Raw genomic sequence first — 21,134 nt, 5'->3', positions numbered from 1 at the left:
GTATTGTGACAACAGCTCTTTATTAGTCAGGTAGATGTGATCCAGCTGAATACGGGGTCGTGCAGCTCCCCTTTTATGGGGAGCTTGCAGACCTCCCGTCCAATCAGAGTAGCCCCTTGTTCCCGCCTAAACGGCGGACCTGAGTTTATGCAAATATCTAACACCCCTCCCTTCTTAGATGAAGTGTTACAGTTTGTTACAAAGTCCTGTAGGGTTTCTGTTTTGTCCTGGTGGACTTGCGTAATTCGGGCTGAGTCTGTGTGGGTGCTTGATCGGAGTGTCCTTTTTCTTCTGGATACATTAATTGCTCGTATAATTCCTGTGCTTTTTCAAGGTTGTCAATTTTAATTCTCTTCTCCTGCCATGTTACTAACATCCCTTCTGGTATTAACCATCTAAATAGTATCTCCCTCTTAATTAATTGCGTGGCCAAAAATTGGTAGTCTCTTCTCTGTTCCCTCACTCTTCGTGGGATTTGTTTTAATATTAGTATCTCCTTCCCCTCGTACATCATCGGTTCTTCTCTTGTTATTTTATATAGTATGTCTCTTACTTTTTTCCTTGCGAACCTGATGTGCACTTCTCTGGGTAGTCGATGTTTCCTCGCATAATTGGTGGTAACTCTATAAATGTCGTCGAGTTCATTTATGATCTCTTGCTTGTCTGTGTTTAAAGTTTCTGCAATTAAGCCAGACATTATCATAGTTAGGTCTTCACCTTTTACCTCTGTCACATTCTGAAAGCGGAGGTAGAAAGCTGCACGGTCCATCTCCATGTGAATAAGCGATTCCTCTAGATTTTTATTTGATGCTTTCATTTGTTGTTCAACCTGGTTTATTTTTGTTTCTGTCTGTTCTGTTCTTTTTTCTACTTCTTTTATTAATTGTTCATTCTTTCCCAGAGCTTGTTGTATAGTTTCCATTTTATCATCTAATTTCTGTATATCTTTCTTGATTTCATTTTTCATTTCACACATCTCTGCTTTCATTTCATTCATATCTATTTTCATTTCATTCATATCTTTTTTCATTTCATCATGGTTTTTTGTTGCTGTTTCTTGGAATTTTAGCATAGTTTCTTGAATGGTTTGCAGCACTGTCTGTATATTTTCAGTATTCGACCCCACATTTGTTTTTTCTGTTTCATTCATTTCTTCTGTTGGCCCTTTGGATGTTGGGGGGGGCCGGCGAACCCCTTGTTGTTGGGTTTATTGCAGGGTTGATGTTCATCTTTTTTCCACTTCTAAGTGCTGTTGATGTTATATTTGCCATTTCTCTTATAGTTTTATCTTGTTCTGAAAGTATCTTGTATATATTGTCCCAAACTGGCATTCAATCTTTCCCCCCACCTTCTTTTTTTTTTTGTCTTAGTATATCCGCATTAATTTTAGTATACTATATAAATTTTAATACAGTATAATAATAATAATAATAATAATAATAATAATAATAATAATAATAATACAATAATATCTAGAGGTGTTGGGAGAAGGGGTTATATAGGCAGGGAGGGAGGACTGGGGAGAGTCTCAATATTTGTTCATTTTAACATTTACAGTGCTATATTTAAGTACTTAAATGCTTAGATTGTTTCTTAATAATGTCAAATTTAAACTTATTTAAATGGTTGTGGCATATATAGCTAGTAATTGCCACCAGGATTCACACTTACTTATTTATGGTTATAGCAATGTAGCAATAAATATATATATAAATAACGCTATTTGTCTTAAATATTGATTAATTTAAATATTTGATTATAAAGATTATAACAATTGTATAAAGTTAATATAGACAGTTCATTCACCACTTTTTCCTCTGTGTTTCTTTAAGTTTAGAGCTTCTTTAAATTCTTTTAAGTTCTTTTCAAGTCCTTTCTTTCAACTTTGCTCAGATACTCTGGCACTTCTAAGTTGTTACAATGTTGCGATTTCATCAGCTTTCTCTTCCGCCTTGATACTTTGTTGCTCTATAATTAATGGCTGTCTGCTGCTGTTCCCCGGTCTAGCACGATCTTTCAAAGTCTCCTTCTGTCTCCTTTCTCCTGCTACCCGAGTCCACAGTAGCCTCAGCCAGATCGTATTTCTTTCCCCCTCGTTTCTGTTCGGGCTCCTTTTAAACTTTAAAGTGTCGCTCTCACCTCTTTCAGTGGCCTTTTTGATGGGGTTTTCACGCCAGATCTCTGGAGTCTCCCTGTTTGCCCGTTCTCCTCTATAGTTTAGGTACGTCTTTTCCCAGCCTGTAACTCTCCGCTGTGTTCACTTGTATCAGGCGTTGCAACAATGTAGCAAAAGTTGATTCAATTCTCTTCCTTCCTTCTTCTATTTGGTGGTTTGCCGAGGCTTCAGGTCCACCATTCAGTGCAGCAAACGGCGAACGTTTACACGCTGGGTTAAAAAGGGTATCCCCAGTCGTAACGGGCGATCGCCTTCCGCCTCGTTCGTTCTGGGGTATCCCTACTTCTCCGCTTCACCCTACAAGCTCAGCGTATCCCCCTGGGGGATCCTCCAGGCGTGTATATCGGGGTTCGAAGAGCAGAGCCCTGCTTTCTTCCCCCCACTCACCTCCACGTCACCACCGGAAGTCCTTTTTGTTCATCCGATCTAGCTGGAGATGGTTGATTCCGTTCGTTCGGGACGTGCTCTGTTCTTACAGCGGCTTCTGGTTCCACCCTGGGTTCCGCTGTACCATAGTCGTCCGTGCAGAGTTGTTCCGTTCGTGTCGGCAATCCTTCCGTTCGCATAAGCTCTTCGTTAGGTGACCTAAGACTGGAATGTGTTAGGCGACCCCGGAGTTGGTCAGTGTGCCTCTTTCTACCGTCCTCCAATTCCAACAAATAAGAATGAGGCCCGGTGATGCCTATTACCCTTGCTGGAATCCACAGTGTCCCCCCTGCATAGTTGTGGGCGTATACTGAATCCCCTATGCTAAAATTCCGGATTTTGCTTGTGGAGTCTGGGGGCGATGTGGCAGAGTAGTTAGGGTGCAGCCGGTCTAGGTGAGACCTCAATCGGCGACCCATGAGAAGTTCGGCGGGGCTCCTCCCCGTCGTGGCGCTAGGTGTGATATGTTGTATTAGTAGGTAATGGTCAACCCATGTTTGCCAATCCCCCGGGCCCATCCTAGTGAGGGCCTCTTTTGCAGCTTGCACCATTCTCTCCGCCTGACCATTGGATGCCGGATGGAATGGCGCGACTAGGGCATGCTGAATTCCTTGGCTAGCTAAATAGGATTCGAATTGCATGGCCGTGAATTGGGGCCCGTTGTCAGAGACTAGAACATCGGGCAGGCCGTGAGTGGAGAAAAGTTTCCGTAGTACCTTGATGACCGCCTCTGCCGTGATGGAGGTTATCAGGACCACCTCTAACCATTTAGAGTATGCGTCCACAACTATTAAAAACGTCTGGCCCTGAACTGGTCCTGCGAAATCTATGTGTATTCTCGACCAGGGTGCCTGCGGTCTGTCCCACTCCGTAGCAGGCGCTTCAGGGGGAGCTGGTCTGGACTCCTGGCACGGATTGCAAGTGGCCACCCATTCCTCTATCTCTTTGTCCATGTTAGACCACCAGACATAGCTCTTCACCAATGCTTTCATCCTTACAATATCCGGATGCCCCACATGTAACGCTTCTAGTACATTTTTCCGCAATTTGTGCGGTATAAAAACTCGATCCCCCCACAATAAACAACCTTTCAACACCGACAATTCATCCTGCTTAGACCAAAACAGTTTGAATTCGGGTCCCAAAAGCCCTTTGGGCCACCCCCTCCATACCCAAGTTTGCACTTGTCTGATTACGTTGTCCTTAGCAGAAAATCTGGCAATGTCCACAGAAGAGACCGGTCCTGTGTCCAAACAGTCAATCAAGAGGACCGGTGTTTCCAGAGTTGGGTCGCCCAACAGTTCCGGTAACGGGCAACGGCTGAGCGCGTCCGCGTGCCCCAATGTGGAACCCGGTCGGTGTACCAGTTTGTAGGAGTATGCAGCCAGGAAAACAGTCCACCTGGTCATGCGCGGGGAGAGGGAGACCAGTGTGGGTCGGTTTCCCGCCAGAAGACCAGCAATGGTTTGTGGTCTGTCATGAGTTCGAAGTCGCGGCCGTAGAGGTATTTATGAAAACGCTTGACTCCCGCCACAGCGGCCAATGCCTCCCTGTCCAATTGGCTGTAGTTACGTTCCGCCGATGATAATGTTCTTGAGTAGAACGCGATGGGGGCTTCATTTCCGTTTGGCATACTGTGGCTGAGTACTGCGCCGACGCCGAAGGGTGAGGCATCGCAAGTTAAAACCAGAGGTAGGGTTTGGCTGTACTGGATCAGCAGAGAATCGGTCATCAGCAGGCGCTTGACTGTGGCGAAAGCGGCCGCCTTGGGACGTCCCCAGGTCCATTTGGCGTTCTTTGCTAGAAGTCGGTGCAAAGGTTCAGCAACGGTAGCCTTCTGTCTGAGAAAGACGCTGTAGAAGTTAAGAAGTCCGAGGAAGGCCTGCAACTCGGTCTGATTCCATGGTGTGGGGGCGTCCTGAATGGCTTTAATTTTTTTCGATGTTGGGTGTATTCCCAGTCCATCGATCCTGTAACCCAGGAATTCTACGCTGGGCACGTTAATTTGGCATTTTTCCTTTTTTAGGCGGAGACCCTTCTCTCGAATCCTGGCCAAAACAACCCTGACACGTTTTAATAGTTGCTCCTCATTTGCAGCAGACACTAAGATGTCGTTGAAATAAGGGACGACTCCTGGTATGCCCTGCAAAAGTCGTTCCATGACACTCTGGAACAGTCCCGGAGCAATACTTACGCCGAATTGTAAGCGGTTGCATTTGAATGCACCCCTGTGCGTCACTATAGTTTGGGCCTCCGCCGTGGCGCTGTCTACTGGCAGCTGCTGGTAAGCTTGTGCCACGTCTAATTTTGCAAAAAAAAATTCCTGGCCCCAATGAGTGTAAAAGGTGTTGTACTACAGGCACAGAGTACGCACTCTGTTGGAGAGCGACATTAATTGTGCATTTATAGTCTGCGCAGATGGGTTAAGACCCATCTGGCTTAACCGGGGTCACAATTGGGGTTTCCCAACGAGCATGGTCGACTGGTTCAAGGATTCCTTGCTCGACCAGCTTATCTATCTCCTTATCAATTTTTGGCCGGAGCGCAAAAGGCACTCTCCTGGGTTTAAGTCTGATGGGTGCCACATTTGGATCCAAATTAAATGATATTGGTGTTCCCACGTACTTACCCAGGCCGGGGCTGAACACATCCTCGAACTCCTTAAAGATTTCCTCAGCGCTGCTGTTGCCCATGGCGTTGATGCCTGTGACTTCCAGTCCCAGGGCTTCGAACCAATCCAGTCCTAGGAGGCTTTGTAGTGGCGCACTATCTACGGTCACGGGCAGCTGGGCTGTGATGTTTTTGAACTGGACGCGGAACGTGCCTTGACCCACGATGGGGACCCTGTTCCCCTGAGAGTCACAAAGCAGGATGTATGGCTTCCGCAGTTGGTGCTTCTTTAGATTGGGAATCGGCTTCTTCATGGCTGACCACAAGATGATCGTCAGTGATGATCCCGTGTCGACTTCTAGCTCGCATGGGGAGTCCTCTAGGAGGACAGTGAGTTTCAGCTTTTTAGGTCGCTTTGTGCGGCCCTGTCCTATCGTTGTGAGATAGGTTCTTAGTGGCTCTCTCTGGGAATACTCTCTCTCGGCTGACTCCCTTGGTTCTCTCTCTGGGCGCCCTTTGTTTTTCCGCCAAGCCCCTGGGGTGGGCTTCTGTTGGCATTAAGATGGCGGCTGCCATGTTGTGGCAAGGACTTTGCTCCGACACACCTTAGCAATGTGTACTGTTTTGTCTCAACGCTGGCAAACAACGTCCCTAAACCTGCAAGTAGATCGGGGATGTTTCCCTCCGCAGCTTGCGCATGGTGGCAAATGGGATTCAAATTTTTGCGCCGGTTTGGTGTGGCTAATGCGCATGCGATGACTGTCTTCGCACTTGCTGTCCTCAGTCTCCTGGTCGGTGGCCTCGTGATGCACCTGGGTCTGTCTGGCCCCGGATTGGGGTGCGCTATACTGGCGTTGCAATGTTTCTGTTGATCTGTCTGCCGACTCCGATGCTCTTGCCTCATCTAGTGCGATCTGCAGGGTTAAATTGGGTTTTGCCAACAACCGTTTCTCCAGAGAAATGTCCCGCACTCCGCATATGAGGCGTTCCAGGATGTGCTCGTCCTGAATTCGCAATACTTTGCTGCCTTTCGAAGCACTGCAACATATTGGTTGATGGATTCGTCCGCTTTCTGGTTCCTCATGTGGAATTCATGGCGGTGAACGTGGCAGGAAGGCTTGGGTGCGTAGTGCGTCTGAAGTGTTTGTTGTAGCGCCGTCCATGTTACCGCCTGGATGGGGGTTGGCTCCGATAGGTCTCTGGCCGTCTTGAAGACCTCTCGACCGCAGTAGCCCAGGAACATATTCTTTTTCCGGGAGTCCGGTACTCCCATGAGATCGTTTGCCTCAAGGAAACATTCGAATCTCAGCATGTAAGATTCCCAATGTTCGGGTACTGGATCGTACAGTGTTGGTGACGTGTGCATAGCCACATTGTTTTGCATTTGGATTTGCCGCGCTGAAATGGCTGCCGGGATTCCCGTCGATTCCCGGGCTGGATCGCCTGCTTGAATTGCTTGCTTGTAGTTCTTCGTCCTATCTGCCTCTCAATCCCACCTTCGTCGCCAGTGTTAGATTCGGGAAACGAGAGTACAGACTCCAGACGTATTGTGACAACAGCTCTTTATTAGTCAGGTAGATGTGATCCAGCTGAATATGGGGTCGTGCAGCTCCCCTTTTATGGGGAGCTGGCAGACCTCCCATCCAATCAGAGTAGCCCCTTGTTCCCGCCTAAACGGCGGACCTGAGTGGAGACTACTGTAGTTTATGCAAATATCTAACAGACTCCTATTTTTTTTTACAGCAAAACAATTTCAGTATCATTATTATATTACAACCAATTAAGTTTTCATGATCCAAAACTCATTTAAATTTGTGTTGTGTTGTATTATTTACAAACCTTAGAAGGGTCTTCCCCAGAATGGGATCAAAAAAGCCAAGATGGCAACAATAACGATGCTGTTGTAACCCCACCTGTTTTCATGTATATTGCAACCTTGATTTTTTTTAACCATACTGTGGTTAACACCCCCTGGTCCTCCCCTCTAATTCAGAATTCAAAGAGGAACACAACTACATTGTCTCTAACTGAAGCAATAATTATTACAACTATCACATCCATAAAGCTTTACAAGCAGATTGAAGATGTGCAGATTGGTGACCACTAGAATGTTAAATTAAAATATGTGTGACAAAGCACCTTTTTGGTCTGACCTTAATCTCCCATGACTTAGATCCAGTGCACTATTCCAGGTCCTAACCCTGGAGTCAGCACACTGTACCATACACCTCTACAACAGAGTTCTCCAATCTTTCTGGGTTGGTGGCCTGGAGGGGGGAGAGGCAGGTGCCTTTTACAGTCACATGTGCACACATGAATAGGGCCGTGAGAGTGAGACAAATGGGACTATTCGCCCTTGCAGGATGCTCGTAGTGACACTGGTGCCCACATAGCTCTTGCAGTAATGCTAGAGAGTGGAATGATTCAGATTCAGATATTAAAATGTCTCGACCATGCTTCCTTTGGTTGGGTTCGTCAGTCGAAATATTGACACTTTATGTGTGATTCAGATTCCATATGCCTGACATTTTCTCAGCCTTGGCCCTTTTAAAAGATGTGGACTTGTACTCCCAGAGTTGGCTGGCCAGCCGGCTGAGGAATTCTGGGAGTTGAAGTCCATACCCCTTAAAAGGGTCACGGTTGAGAAACTGTGATCAAGTTTATAGTCTACAGGTTGTACTTGATTGAACCCACATTTATGGTCCATGTGACCAGATCTGACTTTATAATTTCTTTGTGGTGGTTATTAAGGAAACAGTTGTGAACACTATTACCATTATATGAACCCATTGTTTACAATGGGGTGGCAACCAGAAACTGAAAGTAAACATGGACATAATTGTGGACACATGACTGTGGAGGACTGCAAAATCCTATATATACAGCTGAGTGCCCAAAATGTAACATGACTCCAGAGCAGATGTTGGAACTTCAAAACCAGATCGTAAATGTCATTTTGTTGTAACATTGAAGAGCCACTTAATGATGATAATAAATTGAGGACAACCTAATCAGAAGGTGTCACAGAGCAGCAGCTTTTCTGCTAACAAACTTTATGAAAAGATGTATCATATGCATTTGTTAGTTTGGATGCACTTTCAGGTTAAGCATGTGTATTAGTGTCAGTGATTACCTAGAAACTTAAACAGAAATCGTTATTCTGCATTGTTCTAAATAACTAATAACTCATAATTATGTTCCTCTTGGTCTTCAGAATGGGAAGAATCCAAATTTGAATTTCCTCCCAGCCTGAAAGAAACTATCAAAAAGCATCTGACTTGGCAGTGCTGTTCGCTGTGGTTGCAGATAAAGAATATATTGAAGAAAATAATGATAAATCCTTTAATGGAACTATTTATTACACTGTGCATTATAGCAAATACCATGCTGATGGCATTGGAAAATCTTTCATTATCATCAGAACAGGTTATTGAAGGAAATAATGTAAGTGAATTCAATTTCTTATTAAGGTGCATGCCAGCCAATAATTATGTTTTCTGGGAAAACGTTCCTTTTTCAAAGTTTGATACTCTAAATGTTATACATATTAATTATGCGTTAAATTATTCATTTTCTTCTACTCAGATCTCTGAACTCAGTCAGTTGCATAATGAAGTGGCCAGGCATCTTCAGGAGCAGTCAAGAAAACTCAAGATGGTTTTAATAATTGCCATCTTGATTTTTTAATGCCTTTTTCATTGTAGATATTTTTATTTGAATATGAGTTGATTTTTTTCTTGGTGTCACTCTTGAATTTTCCTGGGTAAAACAAAGTTATAAAGATTATTTATTTACTCTTTTAGATTTAAATCTTTTAGTTTTTCTCCCTTTTCGACTTTATTTTTCTCAAGGAAAAGTAGACACCCTACAGCAGAGGCCAAAACCTGGGACCTCTGGGTGGGTGTGGGTTCAGTAAGGTCAAGATGCCAGAAGCCCTGCCCTGTTATAACCCCACAGAGCCTGTGATTCTCAACTTTGGCAGTGTGAAGATGGGTGGACTTCAACTCCCAGAATCCCCCAACCAGGTGGGAGTTGAAGTCCACCCATCTTCACACTGCCAAGGTTGAGAAACATTGCATTAACCATTAAGCATAAGGAAGTGGTGTGGCTTTAATTGTGGTTGTCTACAATGTGTGTTCAAAAAAGTGAGGATTGCACCACAACAGTGAGATTGAAGCAACACACATAACAACAAGCCAGAGCTTTGATCTCACTGTCTTGGGGCAATGAATTCCAGAGTGCCCAAAGACACAGAATCACAGAGCTGGAAGGGACCTTGAAGGTCTTCTAGTCTAACCCCCTGCTCAAGCAGGAGACCCTACACCATTTGAGACAAGTGGTTGTCCAGTTTCTTCTTAAATCCCTCCAGGGTTGGCGCACTCACAAATTCTGGAGGCAAGTAGTTCCACTGGTTAATTGTTCTCACAGTCAGGAAACTTCTCCATAGTTAACAGAGTTGGAAGGGACATTGGTGGTCTTCTAGTCCAACCCATTGCTCAGTTCTAGGTTGCTTCTCTCCTTGATTAGTTTCCATCCATTGATTTTGTGCTTGCCAGATCTCCTTCTTTTTTTTTTATTGAAAAAGTTTTATACAAACAAATTTTCCCCCTTTTAACCTCCCCACCATACAATATAAATCTCATACAGATACTATGCCCCCTCCCCTCCCCCCAACCCCCAAAAAATTTCTCATTCAAATACTATACTAAATACTTTACCCCCTCCCCTCCCCCCGTCTTAAAATAGATTACTCATTCACATATTGTACCCCCTCACCTCCCAGCAATCATAATATAAATTTCTCTTAAAATAACAATATTTCATTAATCCCATCTTCTAGTTTAATTATGCATATATATTACCCCACCCTCCACCCTAACCCACCCCCACCTCCCACTCAACCCCCCCCCCCGACTTCCGCTATACACCACTCTAACAATTCCAAGCATCCCATGTATTATTTACTCTGATCATCTATCAGTCTAAACATTCTTACCTAAAGGCTACATTATACCTCCTAGTCTGGTATTTATTCTGTATGTAATCAATCCATTTTACCCATTCCTGTGTGTAATTCTCCTGCTTCTGAGCTTTTAAGAAAGCTGAAATTTTTGCCATTTCGGCGAACCCCGCCACCTTCTGAATCCATTGATCAATTGTCGGTAAAAGATCTTTTTTCCAATGTTGCGCAATCAACAACCTAGCTGCTGTGACCATATACAAGACCAATTTTGTTTCCCCTTTAGTAAAGTCCTTAGTTATACCCAATAAAAACATTTGCGGAGTAAATTGTATTCTTTTCTTAAATACATTTTGCATAACCCACCATATTTTTATCCAAAAAGCTTTAACCTTGTTGCAAGTCCACCATACATGAAAAAAGGTAGCATCTAGGCACCCGCATCTCCAACATTTTGGTTGAACATTTGGGTACATGCATGATAATTTTTTAGGATCTAAATGCCATCTGTAAAACATTTTATAAAAGTTCTCCCTTAAATTCTGTGACTGTGTAAATTTAACATTCTGAACCCATATTTTTTCCCACGTTTCCAACATGACCACTTCACCAAAATTCTGAGCCCATTTAATCATACAATCCTTAACCAGTTCACTTTCTGAATCTCTTTCTAACAGTACATTATATATATTTTTAATGCCTTTAATGCCTACCCATTACATGCCCCTGGAAGGGCAGTGAGATGAAAAAAGGAAATAGTACAATTATAATCCTTCCATAGGCATGAAAGCCATCTGGGTGACTTTGGGTCAATCACCAAGAAACAGGGAGTTCTAGTCCCACCTTACGCATGAAAGCCAGATGTGTGATTTTGGGCCAGTCAATGTCTCTCAGCAAAACTCAACTCACAAGTTTGTTATTATTGGGAAAATCAGAAGATGTTCACCATCTTGAGTTACTTATGAACTAATAAAGGGGGGATAAAAATCTAATAAATAAATAAATAAATAGACTTTGCCTTTTGCAATAACAAATCTGGAGCCATCAGTATTTCATAGTTCTGATGTATTTTTTTTGCAGGTATTCACTGCCATTTTTACGGCAGAAATGGTCCTCAAGATGATTGCCCTGGATCCGTATTACTATTTTCAGTGCTCCTGGAATGTGTTTGACTTCACTGTGGTTATTATAAGCATAATAAACCTGTTTCTGAAAATGCGGTCACCAATTTTCAGAACGGTAATAATTTGATTTTCAGTCAAGTATAAATCTTTTATGTCCATCCTGTGAACAAACTCTTACTTTTTAAAGGAAACGAATTAGAATGCTAAATTTGAATAATGAAGTGCCTTATTTTTGGCAATAATTTTGCCAGTTTTTGCCGGATGCATATTCTGTGTTGTTGTCTTGGTACAGTACAAGGTGAGATCCAATAATATATAATAATGACAATTCTCTCTTGTTGATAGGATCCTCTTCTCTTGAGCGGGCCTGATAGAATAGCTAGTCACCAGAGAAACACCATATGAAGCAGCATATTTACCGGTTGATTCAGATAGCATTTGCTGGCATCAGGAAGCATTTGTAATTCTCTCTGAATCATTAATGACAACATGTACTATATATAATTTCAGATGTAAATGTCATCCTCTTATACAAGTGAGTGTTTATACAAAAGGGCATTTTGAACTTCCTTTTGGTATGAATAGTCTGATACATTTATTTTATCAGACCAGACTGTTGTGCACTGCATTATTATATGCAGCTTCAATGAAGGGGAGTAAGTCAGCCCAATCAGTCTGCTGGTATTGAATGTAGCACCTTAAGTAGCGCTCCACCATCACATTTATTCTCTCTGCAGCACCATTGGTCGTGGGGTGGAATGCAGAATTTAAGGCCCTACGAGGACCTCACGATTGCTACAAATCTGTGCCAGAACTAGGAGGTGAAATGCATCTCCCAGTCAGAAAGGATGAACTGTGTGCATAGTATAAAACTCAAATCTAACTGCTGGATTTCTCTGTTTTTTCCTTTCCTCCCCAACCCTGTCTTATCCCCAACAGCTGAGAATCTTCAAACTTTCAAAATTTTGGCCAGCTTTAAATAAGCTTATGAAAATAATGTTGAAATCAGTAGGCCCACTGGGTAACCTCACCCTTGTTCTGATATTCACTGTATTCATTTTTGCCGTGGTTGGCAAACAAGCCTTTGGGAATTACTACAGCACTGTTGCTGCTAACGCTAGCATCTGCAATGACGACGGTGTGCCAGATTGTCCTTTCCATAATAGTTCTGAGACATGCCAGTTGCGTTGGCATATGAAAGATTTTTTACATTCATTCCTTATTATATTCCGAATTCTGTGCGGAGAATGGATTTCCACCATGTGGGAATGCATGCAAATTGCCGGGGAAGGACGGTGCATAATTCTGTTCATGCTGGTCCTGGTTTTAGGAAACCTGGTGGTAAGTTTCCAAATATTTTTGTCAGGGCAATTTAAATTGGAGCCTTTCTCGGTTAACAAAATGAGGAGGAGAACTTTCCCCTCCAAAGTCCTGTCATCTACCCTGTTTCTCCAAAAAAAAGACTCCCCCGATAATGAGCCCTCCCTGAAAATATTGCAACACAGCAGCAGCCATGAGGTGACCACGCTCGCCACCACTTGAATCTCAAAACTAATAAGATCTCCCCGAAAATAAGGCCAAGTCTTATTCTTGGGGAAACATGGTAATTTCTTCTGTAAACAGTGAAATGATTGAAGAAGGAAGGGAAAGAAAAGGAGAAAAGAAGAAAGTAGAGAATGGAGAGAAAGGAAGAGAGGAGAGGAGATGAGAAGAAGAGGAGGGAAGGAAGATAGTGAGGAGGAGAGGAAGATGGAAGGGAGAAGGAGAGAAGGAGAGAGGGTAGGAAGGGAAAGAGGAAGAGAGGACGAGGCGAGAGGTAAGGGAAGAAGGAAGGGAAAAAAGGAAGGAAGGAAGTAGAGAAGGGAGGGAGAAAAGGAAAGGAGAAGAAGTTGGTGTCAAAATAGGCAAGAGATGGTAAAAAAACCAACCCGAATGGAATATTACAGTTCTATAAATGGAATGACAAGTGTATTAGAATTATGAATGTTAAAAAAAGAATAATAATTATGTGAATGTATATATAGAGAACAAAAAATAAAAAACTTTATTAATCAAACAGTGATATGATTTACTTCTGGAATAATGCATACTGTGAATTTTTATATATTTGTTTATTAGACTTTCTGTTTATTTGCTTCCTCAATCTTGCACTTTTATCAGAGCTGATAACCTTTTACAATACAGGTAGTCTTCAACTGAGACCATTTCTGTTGCTAAGCGAGATAGTTGTTAAATTGTTAATTGCATTGTGCTCCATTTTACAACCTTTCTTGTCATCATTGTTAAGTGAATCCCTGCAGCTGTTCAGTTGGTAACACAGTTGTAAAGTGAATCTAGCTTCCCCACTGATTTTGCTTGCCAGAAGGTCACAAAAGGGGATCACGACCCCAGGACAGGTCCTAAGTACATGCCAATTGCCAAACATGCAAATTGATTTGATTTGATTTATTGGATTTATATGTCGCTCTTCTCCCAAAAGTGAATCTGTGAAACCATTGACTTTGCTTGATCTCATAAGGGGATCATATGATTCTTGGACACTCCAGTTGTCATAAATGTAAGACAGTTATCAAGTCTCTTATTTTTGATCATGTGACCATGGGGATTCTGCAATGGTCATCAGTATGAAAAATGGTCCTAAGTCCCTTTTTTAGTGCTGTTGTCTTCAAGTGGTCACTAAGTTAATGGTTGTAAGTCGAGGACTATCATATTTTTCGGAGTATAAGATGCACTTTCCCCCCTAAAAGAGGGTGAAAATTTGGATGCATCTTATATGTCAAATGTAGCGCCCCCCCCCTTGCCGGCCCTCACCCTTTGGCCTCTGCCTCCCAGCAATTTGCCTCCTTGCAGCAAACAGCAAACAGCCTGTTTCAGTTTCAGCTTCAGCGAAGCTTGATTAGCATAAGCAACTGAGTGTCGGTTGGATCGCCCTCCTGTCCATCAGCTGTTTCAAGCTGCTGGGATTACCATTGCTTAGTGCCGCCTCCGTGCACCCTGTTTTCGGCCTCCATGCACTCCATTTTCCACCCATTCCGATCCCTGCCACCCGGAATGGGTGGAAAATGAGGTGCGCAGAAGCTGAAAAAGGGGCGTGCAGAGGCTGAAAATGGGGCACGCATAGATGGCAATAGACTATGGCAATCCCTGCAGCCTGAAACAACTGATCATCGGGAGGCCGATCCAACCAACAATTAGCTGCTTGTGTTAATCAGGCTGTGCTGAAATTGAAACTGAAACATGCTCTTTGCTGCAAGGAGGCAAATTGCTGGGAGGCAGAGGTAGATTTTTTTTCTTGTTTTTCTCCCCAAAAGCTAGGTACATCTTATACTTTGGAGCATCTTATACTCCGAAAAATACGGTACTTGTCTCTTACTCTTTATATTTTAAAAAATATTGCTTTTCCCCACACTCAGGTCCTCAACCTCTTTATCGCTCTGCTGCTGAGTTCCTTCAGTAGTAGCGATTCCGAAATAGAAATAGACGACCACAAACCTGAGCCTGGAAAGTCTTTAGCCCTGATTCAGAGGGGGCTGCGATTTGTTAGACTTTTCCTGTGGGATTTGTGTTGCCATGTCTTCCTGAAGAAGCTGAGGATAACAGGCCCAAAGAAAAAGAACGAGACAACTGCCATTGAAAGGTCCTGTGATTCTGAACATATGAAAGAGATCTCGGAGAACTCTGCTAGCAAGGAATCCTTCGGGAATTGGGATAAACTTCCGTGGGATAGAAAGCAGGAAGATTTCGTGACAGATTACAGGGAGATTCCCACTATCCCCCTGGCTGAACTGGAGACAATAAGTGTTGAGGACATGGACCTTTGTACCCTGGTAGGAAACCATTATCCTAACTTGCGGGGGGCAGGGAGGGGGGAGATTCCCCCTATAAAGTATAATTAAACAATTGGGAAAAATTTCTTTCTATTTTTTATGTGGTTCTGTATTGGCTTCCTTTTTTGTTGACATGTACCAAACAAATTTTCTATTAGCAGTAGTTAACTTTGGAGGCATCTGAAGGGATGAAACAGGTTAATCTGTCTGTCTGTCTGTCTGTCTGTCTGTCTGTCTGTCTGTCTGTCTGTCTGTCTGTCTGTCTATCTATCTATCTATCTATCTATCTATCTATCTATCTATCTTGTTCTGTTCTGTTCAGTTCTATTCTATTCTATTTTCTATTTTATTTCTACACACACACACACACACACACACACACGTATAACTGCATGTGTGTGTGTTCCAGCATAACTCTGGAACGCCTCAAGCAATTTCAACCAAACATGATACACAGATGGCTTACTCTCTGGAAACAAATACTGTGGGGATAAGACATCCCTAACACCCCTCAGGGCGAGTGTTCTACTAAGGTAAACCCTGTTTTGCCTTAAAATGACTTCTACTGTACTGCCGTAAAATGGCTTTCCCTGTACAACGCAGAGAAGTTGCCATGGTAACAGCTTCACAGTACAGCACAAGCCCCCCCCCCCTCTGGTAAGGGGGAAAATCCAACATTAGAAATTACGTTTGGTTCGGACATTTTCCCCCTATAAATAAATACCCGGGCAACGCCAGGTTATCAACTAGTTGGTAATAAAAGCTCTTTGCCAGGATGACACAATTGAAAAATAATGATTTCAAGTAGTCTTGTAATTAATTGGGACCAATTTTCTGCTGTTAGACAGGTCAGTTGTTAAGTGAATCGTGCCTGATTTTACCACAGTTGTTAAGCACTTCACTGTAATGAATCATGCAGTCATTAAGTGAGTCTTGCTTCCCCCATTGAGTTTGCTTGCTGGAAACTGCCAGGGAAGATTGTCTATGGGGATCATGTGACCTCAGGATGCTGCACCCAGCATAAATACATTCCAGTGGCTGAGCACCTGATTTTTGATCATGGGATATAGGTAGCCCTCAGCTTATGACCACAACTGAGCTTCAAATTTACATTGCGAAGTGAGAAATTTTGCCCCATTTTATGACTTCTTTTGACACATTTGTTAAGTGAATCACTGCAGTTGTTAAATTAGTAACAAGGTTGTTATGTGAATCTGGCTTCTCCCTGGACTTTGCTTGTCAAAAGTTTGCAAAAGGGGAAGTTACTTGACCCTGGGACCCTGCAACCGTCATAAATGTGAGTTAGTTGTCAAGCATCCAAATGCACATAACCTTGGGGATGCTGCAACGGTCTTAAGTGTGAGAAATGGTCATAAGTCCCTTTTTTCAGTGCCATTGTAACTTTGAATGGTCACCAAACAAACTGTTGTAAGTTGAGGACTACTTGTATTGCACCAGTCATAAATATGAGAACTGGTTGCAGGTCCCTGTTTCAGTGCTGTTGTGACTTGGAATGATCGCTAAAGAATGGTTGAAGTTGAGAATTACCTCCTCCTCCTCTGATTTGGCTGCTGGAGGGACCCATGGCCAATAGTTCAACAAACCTTTTGAATAATCCAAATATGGCTCTAATATGCTTATACAATACAAAGCAATGCATGTTTCATGGCCAAATGACGTGGATGACATAATTTACTTTTGTGTGTTCATTTCATTCATAATATTTCAGAATATACGTTTAAGATTTTGTCATTTCTTTACTGCTTTTAATATCATTTTATGTTTGGGATGGAACTTCTTAGCGTTGGAGGAACATGAAGAACAAAACATTTCGGTGAAGCAAACTGTTTCTTGGCTGTCTTTTTCTAGGAGAACAATCTGCGAAAAAGGAGGGAAATATGCCAAGGCCAAAATCGAAGACTTTCTTCTCAAGTTTCTGAAGCTACAAGTATTTGGTCTTGGGATGTTCCCAAGGTAAACCAAATAAAAATGATCGAGATACCTTCATTACTTGCTGAGAAACTGGTATTTTGCATTCTCTAAAATTTGACCAGAGAAGTTACCATTCTTAGGTTACTCTTACAAAAGGGATCCAGATTTATTTATTTATTTTGTCTCACCCCTTTGGCATGCAGTGGGCTCTTCTGGTAAGCAGGGAAAGGCAGAACTGAGTTTGTGTGTGTGGGACAAGGAGTCCCCCATATGATACTTTACTACCAATTGAATTTTGAATTTAAAATCCAAGCAAATAGCATCCGTTCTTCAGAGGTATGTCATTTGAGTGGACAATAAACCCCGTAGGAACTCTAATTCTATAAACTCCAAATACTCTCAGTTCAGGACACATTGTCCTATCGTAGCAACAAGGAAAACATTGAATAAAGCTTTTTGCATTTCACTCATTAATTTGCTTTATTTATGTAATTGACTTATGTAGCCACCCATCGACACATGATTCAGGGCAGCCCATGAAATGTACAAACAATGACTCAATTTTGGAAAACCTTATAATGAAACACAGAATAAATAGGTCAGTTACAGTAGGAAATACATATGTACATTCAGTAGCTTGCCTCCAGAAGTTGTGGGCGCTCCATCACTGGAGGTTTTTAAAAATAGATCGGGCCGCCATTTGTCTGGAATGGAAATTTCAGGGTCTCCTGCTTGAGCAGGGGGTTGGACTAGATGACCTCCAAGTTTTTTTCCAACTCTGTTATTCTGTATTTTGCACATGAGCAGTTTGGGGCAGTATAATGTCATCCAGAACCAAAAGTAGAATATCTCCAGATCCAGATAGTCCTCAAATCATATTTTTCTTGTGGCTTAAGCCATGGATAAATTTCCTATGTATCGTAGAAGATTTTCTGCATGCTACTTGGAGATCTCAAAGCTGTGTTAAAAAGTATGTTGAGTTTCAACCTTTTTCTTTTCCTATCATGAATAGAATGTTCCTGAATAATGTGTTGAGCTGCCTTAATTCCTCATAAGTTGATTTTGGTTTTTCTTTTCTCATATCCAGATATCAGATTATGATACAAGCTGTTCAGAAATCAGCACAGTGGATCAGAGATCTCCTATCCTTCACATGCCTGAAATCAAGAAGGAACCTCAGGACTGTTTCCCACAAGGTGAAGGCCAAAGTTCAAAGTTCAAAGCCTTTATTGTCATTATACATCATGTATACAACGAAATTGGTTTTGCCTCTACTGGTGCAGTCCACACAAGAATACAAGACAACATGAATAATATAAAGAATAATCCTTATACAAGTAGTTAGGGGAAAAAACGAGTCATACATTTCCATATGTACATCATATTCTGTGCAACATGTACATTACTCTGGTGCAGGGGTCCCCAAATTTGGCAACTGTAAGACTTGTGGACTTCAACTCCCAGAATTCTCCAGCCAGCACACACTTCCACAGCATAGATGGCTGGAGAATTCTGGGAGTTGAAGTCCACAAGACTTTAAATTGCCAAGTTTGAAGACTTCTGATCTAGTGTATGATATTATATCATGGTAAATACATATTACACATTACACTGAAATTAATCTGTTTGTGGTGCTATATTGTGTTTAGGAGTCTGACAGCCTATGGGTAGAAGCTGTTTTTAAACCTATAGTCCAGCTAACTATACTTCGATGTCTTCTACCCGATGGTAAAACTGAAAAAAGACACTGGTCAGGGTGTGAATCATCCCGAGTGTCTTCCTTACTCTGCTAAAGCAGCGAGACTTGGTAATGTCATCCAGTGGTGTTAGGGGGCAACCAATGGTTTCTTGTGCTGAATTAGTCACTCTCTGTACTGGTTTGTTGTTTGTGGTTCAACTGAACATTTAAAGATGTGTCACAAATACCATTGACTTGTTTTTTGTCCTCCGGAGCCTTCATGAAAGCCTCCTGAAGCTCCTGAGCCCTCCAGAGGGCTAAAACCGCCCCTACGAGCAAACCGGAAGTGACTTCCGGTTTGCGCATAGGGTCGTTTTTTAATCCTATGGAGCTTTCAGGGAAGCCTCCTGAAGGCTCCGGAGGGCAAAAACCGGTCCTATGAGCAAACCAGAACTCTGTTCCCGAACTTCCAATTTGCCCATATGGCTCATTTTTCGCGCTCCAGAGACTTCAGGGAAGGGGGACGCTATTTTTGCCCTCCCCAGGCTCCTAAAAAGCCTCTGGAGCCTGGGGAGGGTGAAAAAAGTGTGCTAAAAATGGGGGGGGCGCATGTACGCTGGGTCGTGCACATAGCTTTATGGCTGTGGCACGCCCGCACACGACCCCCCTGCGCTCCCCCCATTTTTGGCACGCAAGCCAAAAAAGGTGCGCCATCACTGACCTATGTCCTATGACTGCAAAAAAGAAAAAGAAAAAAAGAGCCCAGGAATGGATTGGGTCCTGATCCATTTTCAAGAACTAATAATTTCTATGTTCTTTATTTCAGTCTTCATGAAATTGTTTCCATGCTGCAGAGTGAATACAGATACATTTCCAGGGAACACTTGGTGGAGATTTAGAAAAACCTGTTACAAAATTATCAAACATAATTGGTTTGAATCCTTCATTATATTCATGATATTACTGAGCAGTGGTGCTCTGGTAAGTTTACTATACTTTGAATCAACTCTGCTTTTCTTTACCTTCTGCTGTTAATAAGATTTTAATAATACAGATACTAAACTAGACTGGAATACGGAATACAGAACAGAACAGAGTAGAATATAATTCTTTATTGGCCAAGTGTGATTGGACACACAAGGAATTAGTCTTTGGTGCATATGCTCTCAGTGTACATAAAGAAAAATAATATAGAATACATTCATCAAGAATAAAAAGATATAACAGTGATAGTCATAGGTTACCAATAAGTAATCAAATCATACTAGGGAACAACAGAACAATATAAATCATAAAATACAAGAATAGGGCAGAGTAGAACAGAACAGAATAGCTTTATTTGGCTAAGTGTGATTGGACACACAAGGAATTTGTCTCCAGTGCATAAACTCTCAGTGTACATACTGTACAAACAACAAAGTAATATAATCTTAAGATACCAATAGGAGAAGGTAGATGAAAAGATGAGACATACCATAGCAATAAATCCTTACTACATGGGTAAATATACTTAGACATAGGGCAATACTTAAGGATTATGTGTTCAGCAGTGATGACACTGTGTGTGTGTGTGGGGGGAAATCTTTGTGTCTAGCTATCTTGGCATGCAAGGGACGCGGTGGCTCAGTGGTTAAGATGCTGAGCTTGTCTATCAGAAAGGTTGGCAGTTTGGTGTTTCAAATCCCTAGAGCAGTATAACCGAGTGAGCTCCCATTACTTCTGCCAACCTAGAACTTTGAAAGCACGTAAAAATGCAAGTAGAAAAATAGGGACCACCTTTGGTGGGAAGGTACTAGCATTCCGTGTGCCTTGGGTGTTTAGTCATGGCGGCCACATGACCACAGATACGACTTCGGACAGTGCTGGCTCTTCGGCTTTGAAACGGAGATGAGCACTGCCCCCTAGAGTCAGGAGCAACTAGCACATATGTGCGAGGGGAACCTTTACATTTTACTTTATCTTGGCATACAATGCCCTATCCTGGCTTCCTAAGGGGAGGAGTCAGAATAGTTTTGTCCAGGATGTGAAGGGTCTGCAGATAAGGTATTTGATTTTATTATAGTCTAAATCAGTGTTTTTCAACCACTGTTCTGCGGCACACTAGTGTGCCGCGAGATGTTGCCTGGTGTGCCATGGGAAAAATTGAAAAGTAATAATAAAAGTAAGGGCTCGCCTCTTGCACACGGGCGTTCCGATCAGATCCGTCTGGCGGGGACGAGAAGCGAGGAGGCAGAAAAAGAAACGGAGGCTAAGGAGCTTCCCCCCCCCGCCTCCTCCCAGCAAAAATCTAACCGGGGAGCCAGGCGGGCAGTAGCAAATTAGCCGATCACGCCGCGTGATCAGCTAATTTGCAACTGCCCGCCGGCTCCCTGATAAGATTTTTGCGGGGGAGGGGGAAAAG

At 42.6% G+C, this 21,134-nt stretch overlaps 1 protein-coding gene across 1 annotated transcript in view; it reads left to right on the top strand.

Annotated features, from left to right (window-relative positions):
• The window catches only part of LOC309401611 (sodium channel protein type 5 subunit alpha-like), a gene marked incomplete at its 5' end in the record, with an annotated part of 84,362 nt that overhangs the window by 42,375 nt on the left and 20,853 nt on the right, over positions 1-21,134 (top strand). The window contains 7 exons of the mRNA XM_081970678.1: positions 8,427-8,656; positions 11,253-11,411; positions 12,236-12,637; positions 14,710-15,123; positions 16,993-17,097; positions 18,143-18,251; positions 19,560-19,714. Of these exons, the coding sequence (XP_081826804.1) occupies positions 8,427-8,656; positions 11,253-11,411; positions 12,236-12,637; positions 14,710-15,123; positions 16,993-17,097; positions 18,143-18,251; positions 19,560-19,714 (1,574 nt within the window). The remainder of the gene's footprint in view (positions 1-8,426; positions 8,657-11,252; positions 11,412-12,235; positions 12,638-14,709; positions 15,124-16,992; positions 17,098-18,142; positions 18,252-19,559; positions 19,715-21,134) is intronic.

Source organism: Natrix helvetica (assembly GCF_964273705.1).
Source record: "Natrix helvetica genome assembly, chromosome: Z".
Taxonomy (NCBI): domain Eukaryota; kingdom Metazoa; phylum Chordata; class Lepidosauria; order Squamata; family Natricidae; genus Natrix; species Natrix helvetica.
The sequence above is the reverse complement of the archived record's forward strand: the minus strand, read 5'-3'. Positions and strand labels throughout refer to the sequence as shown.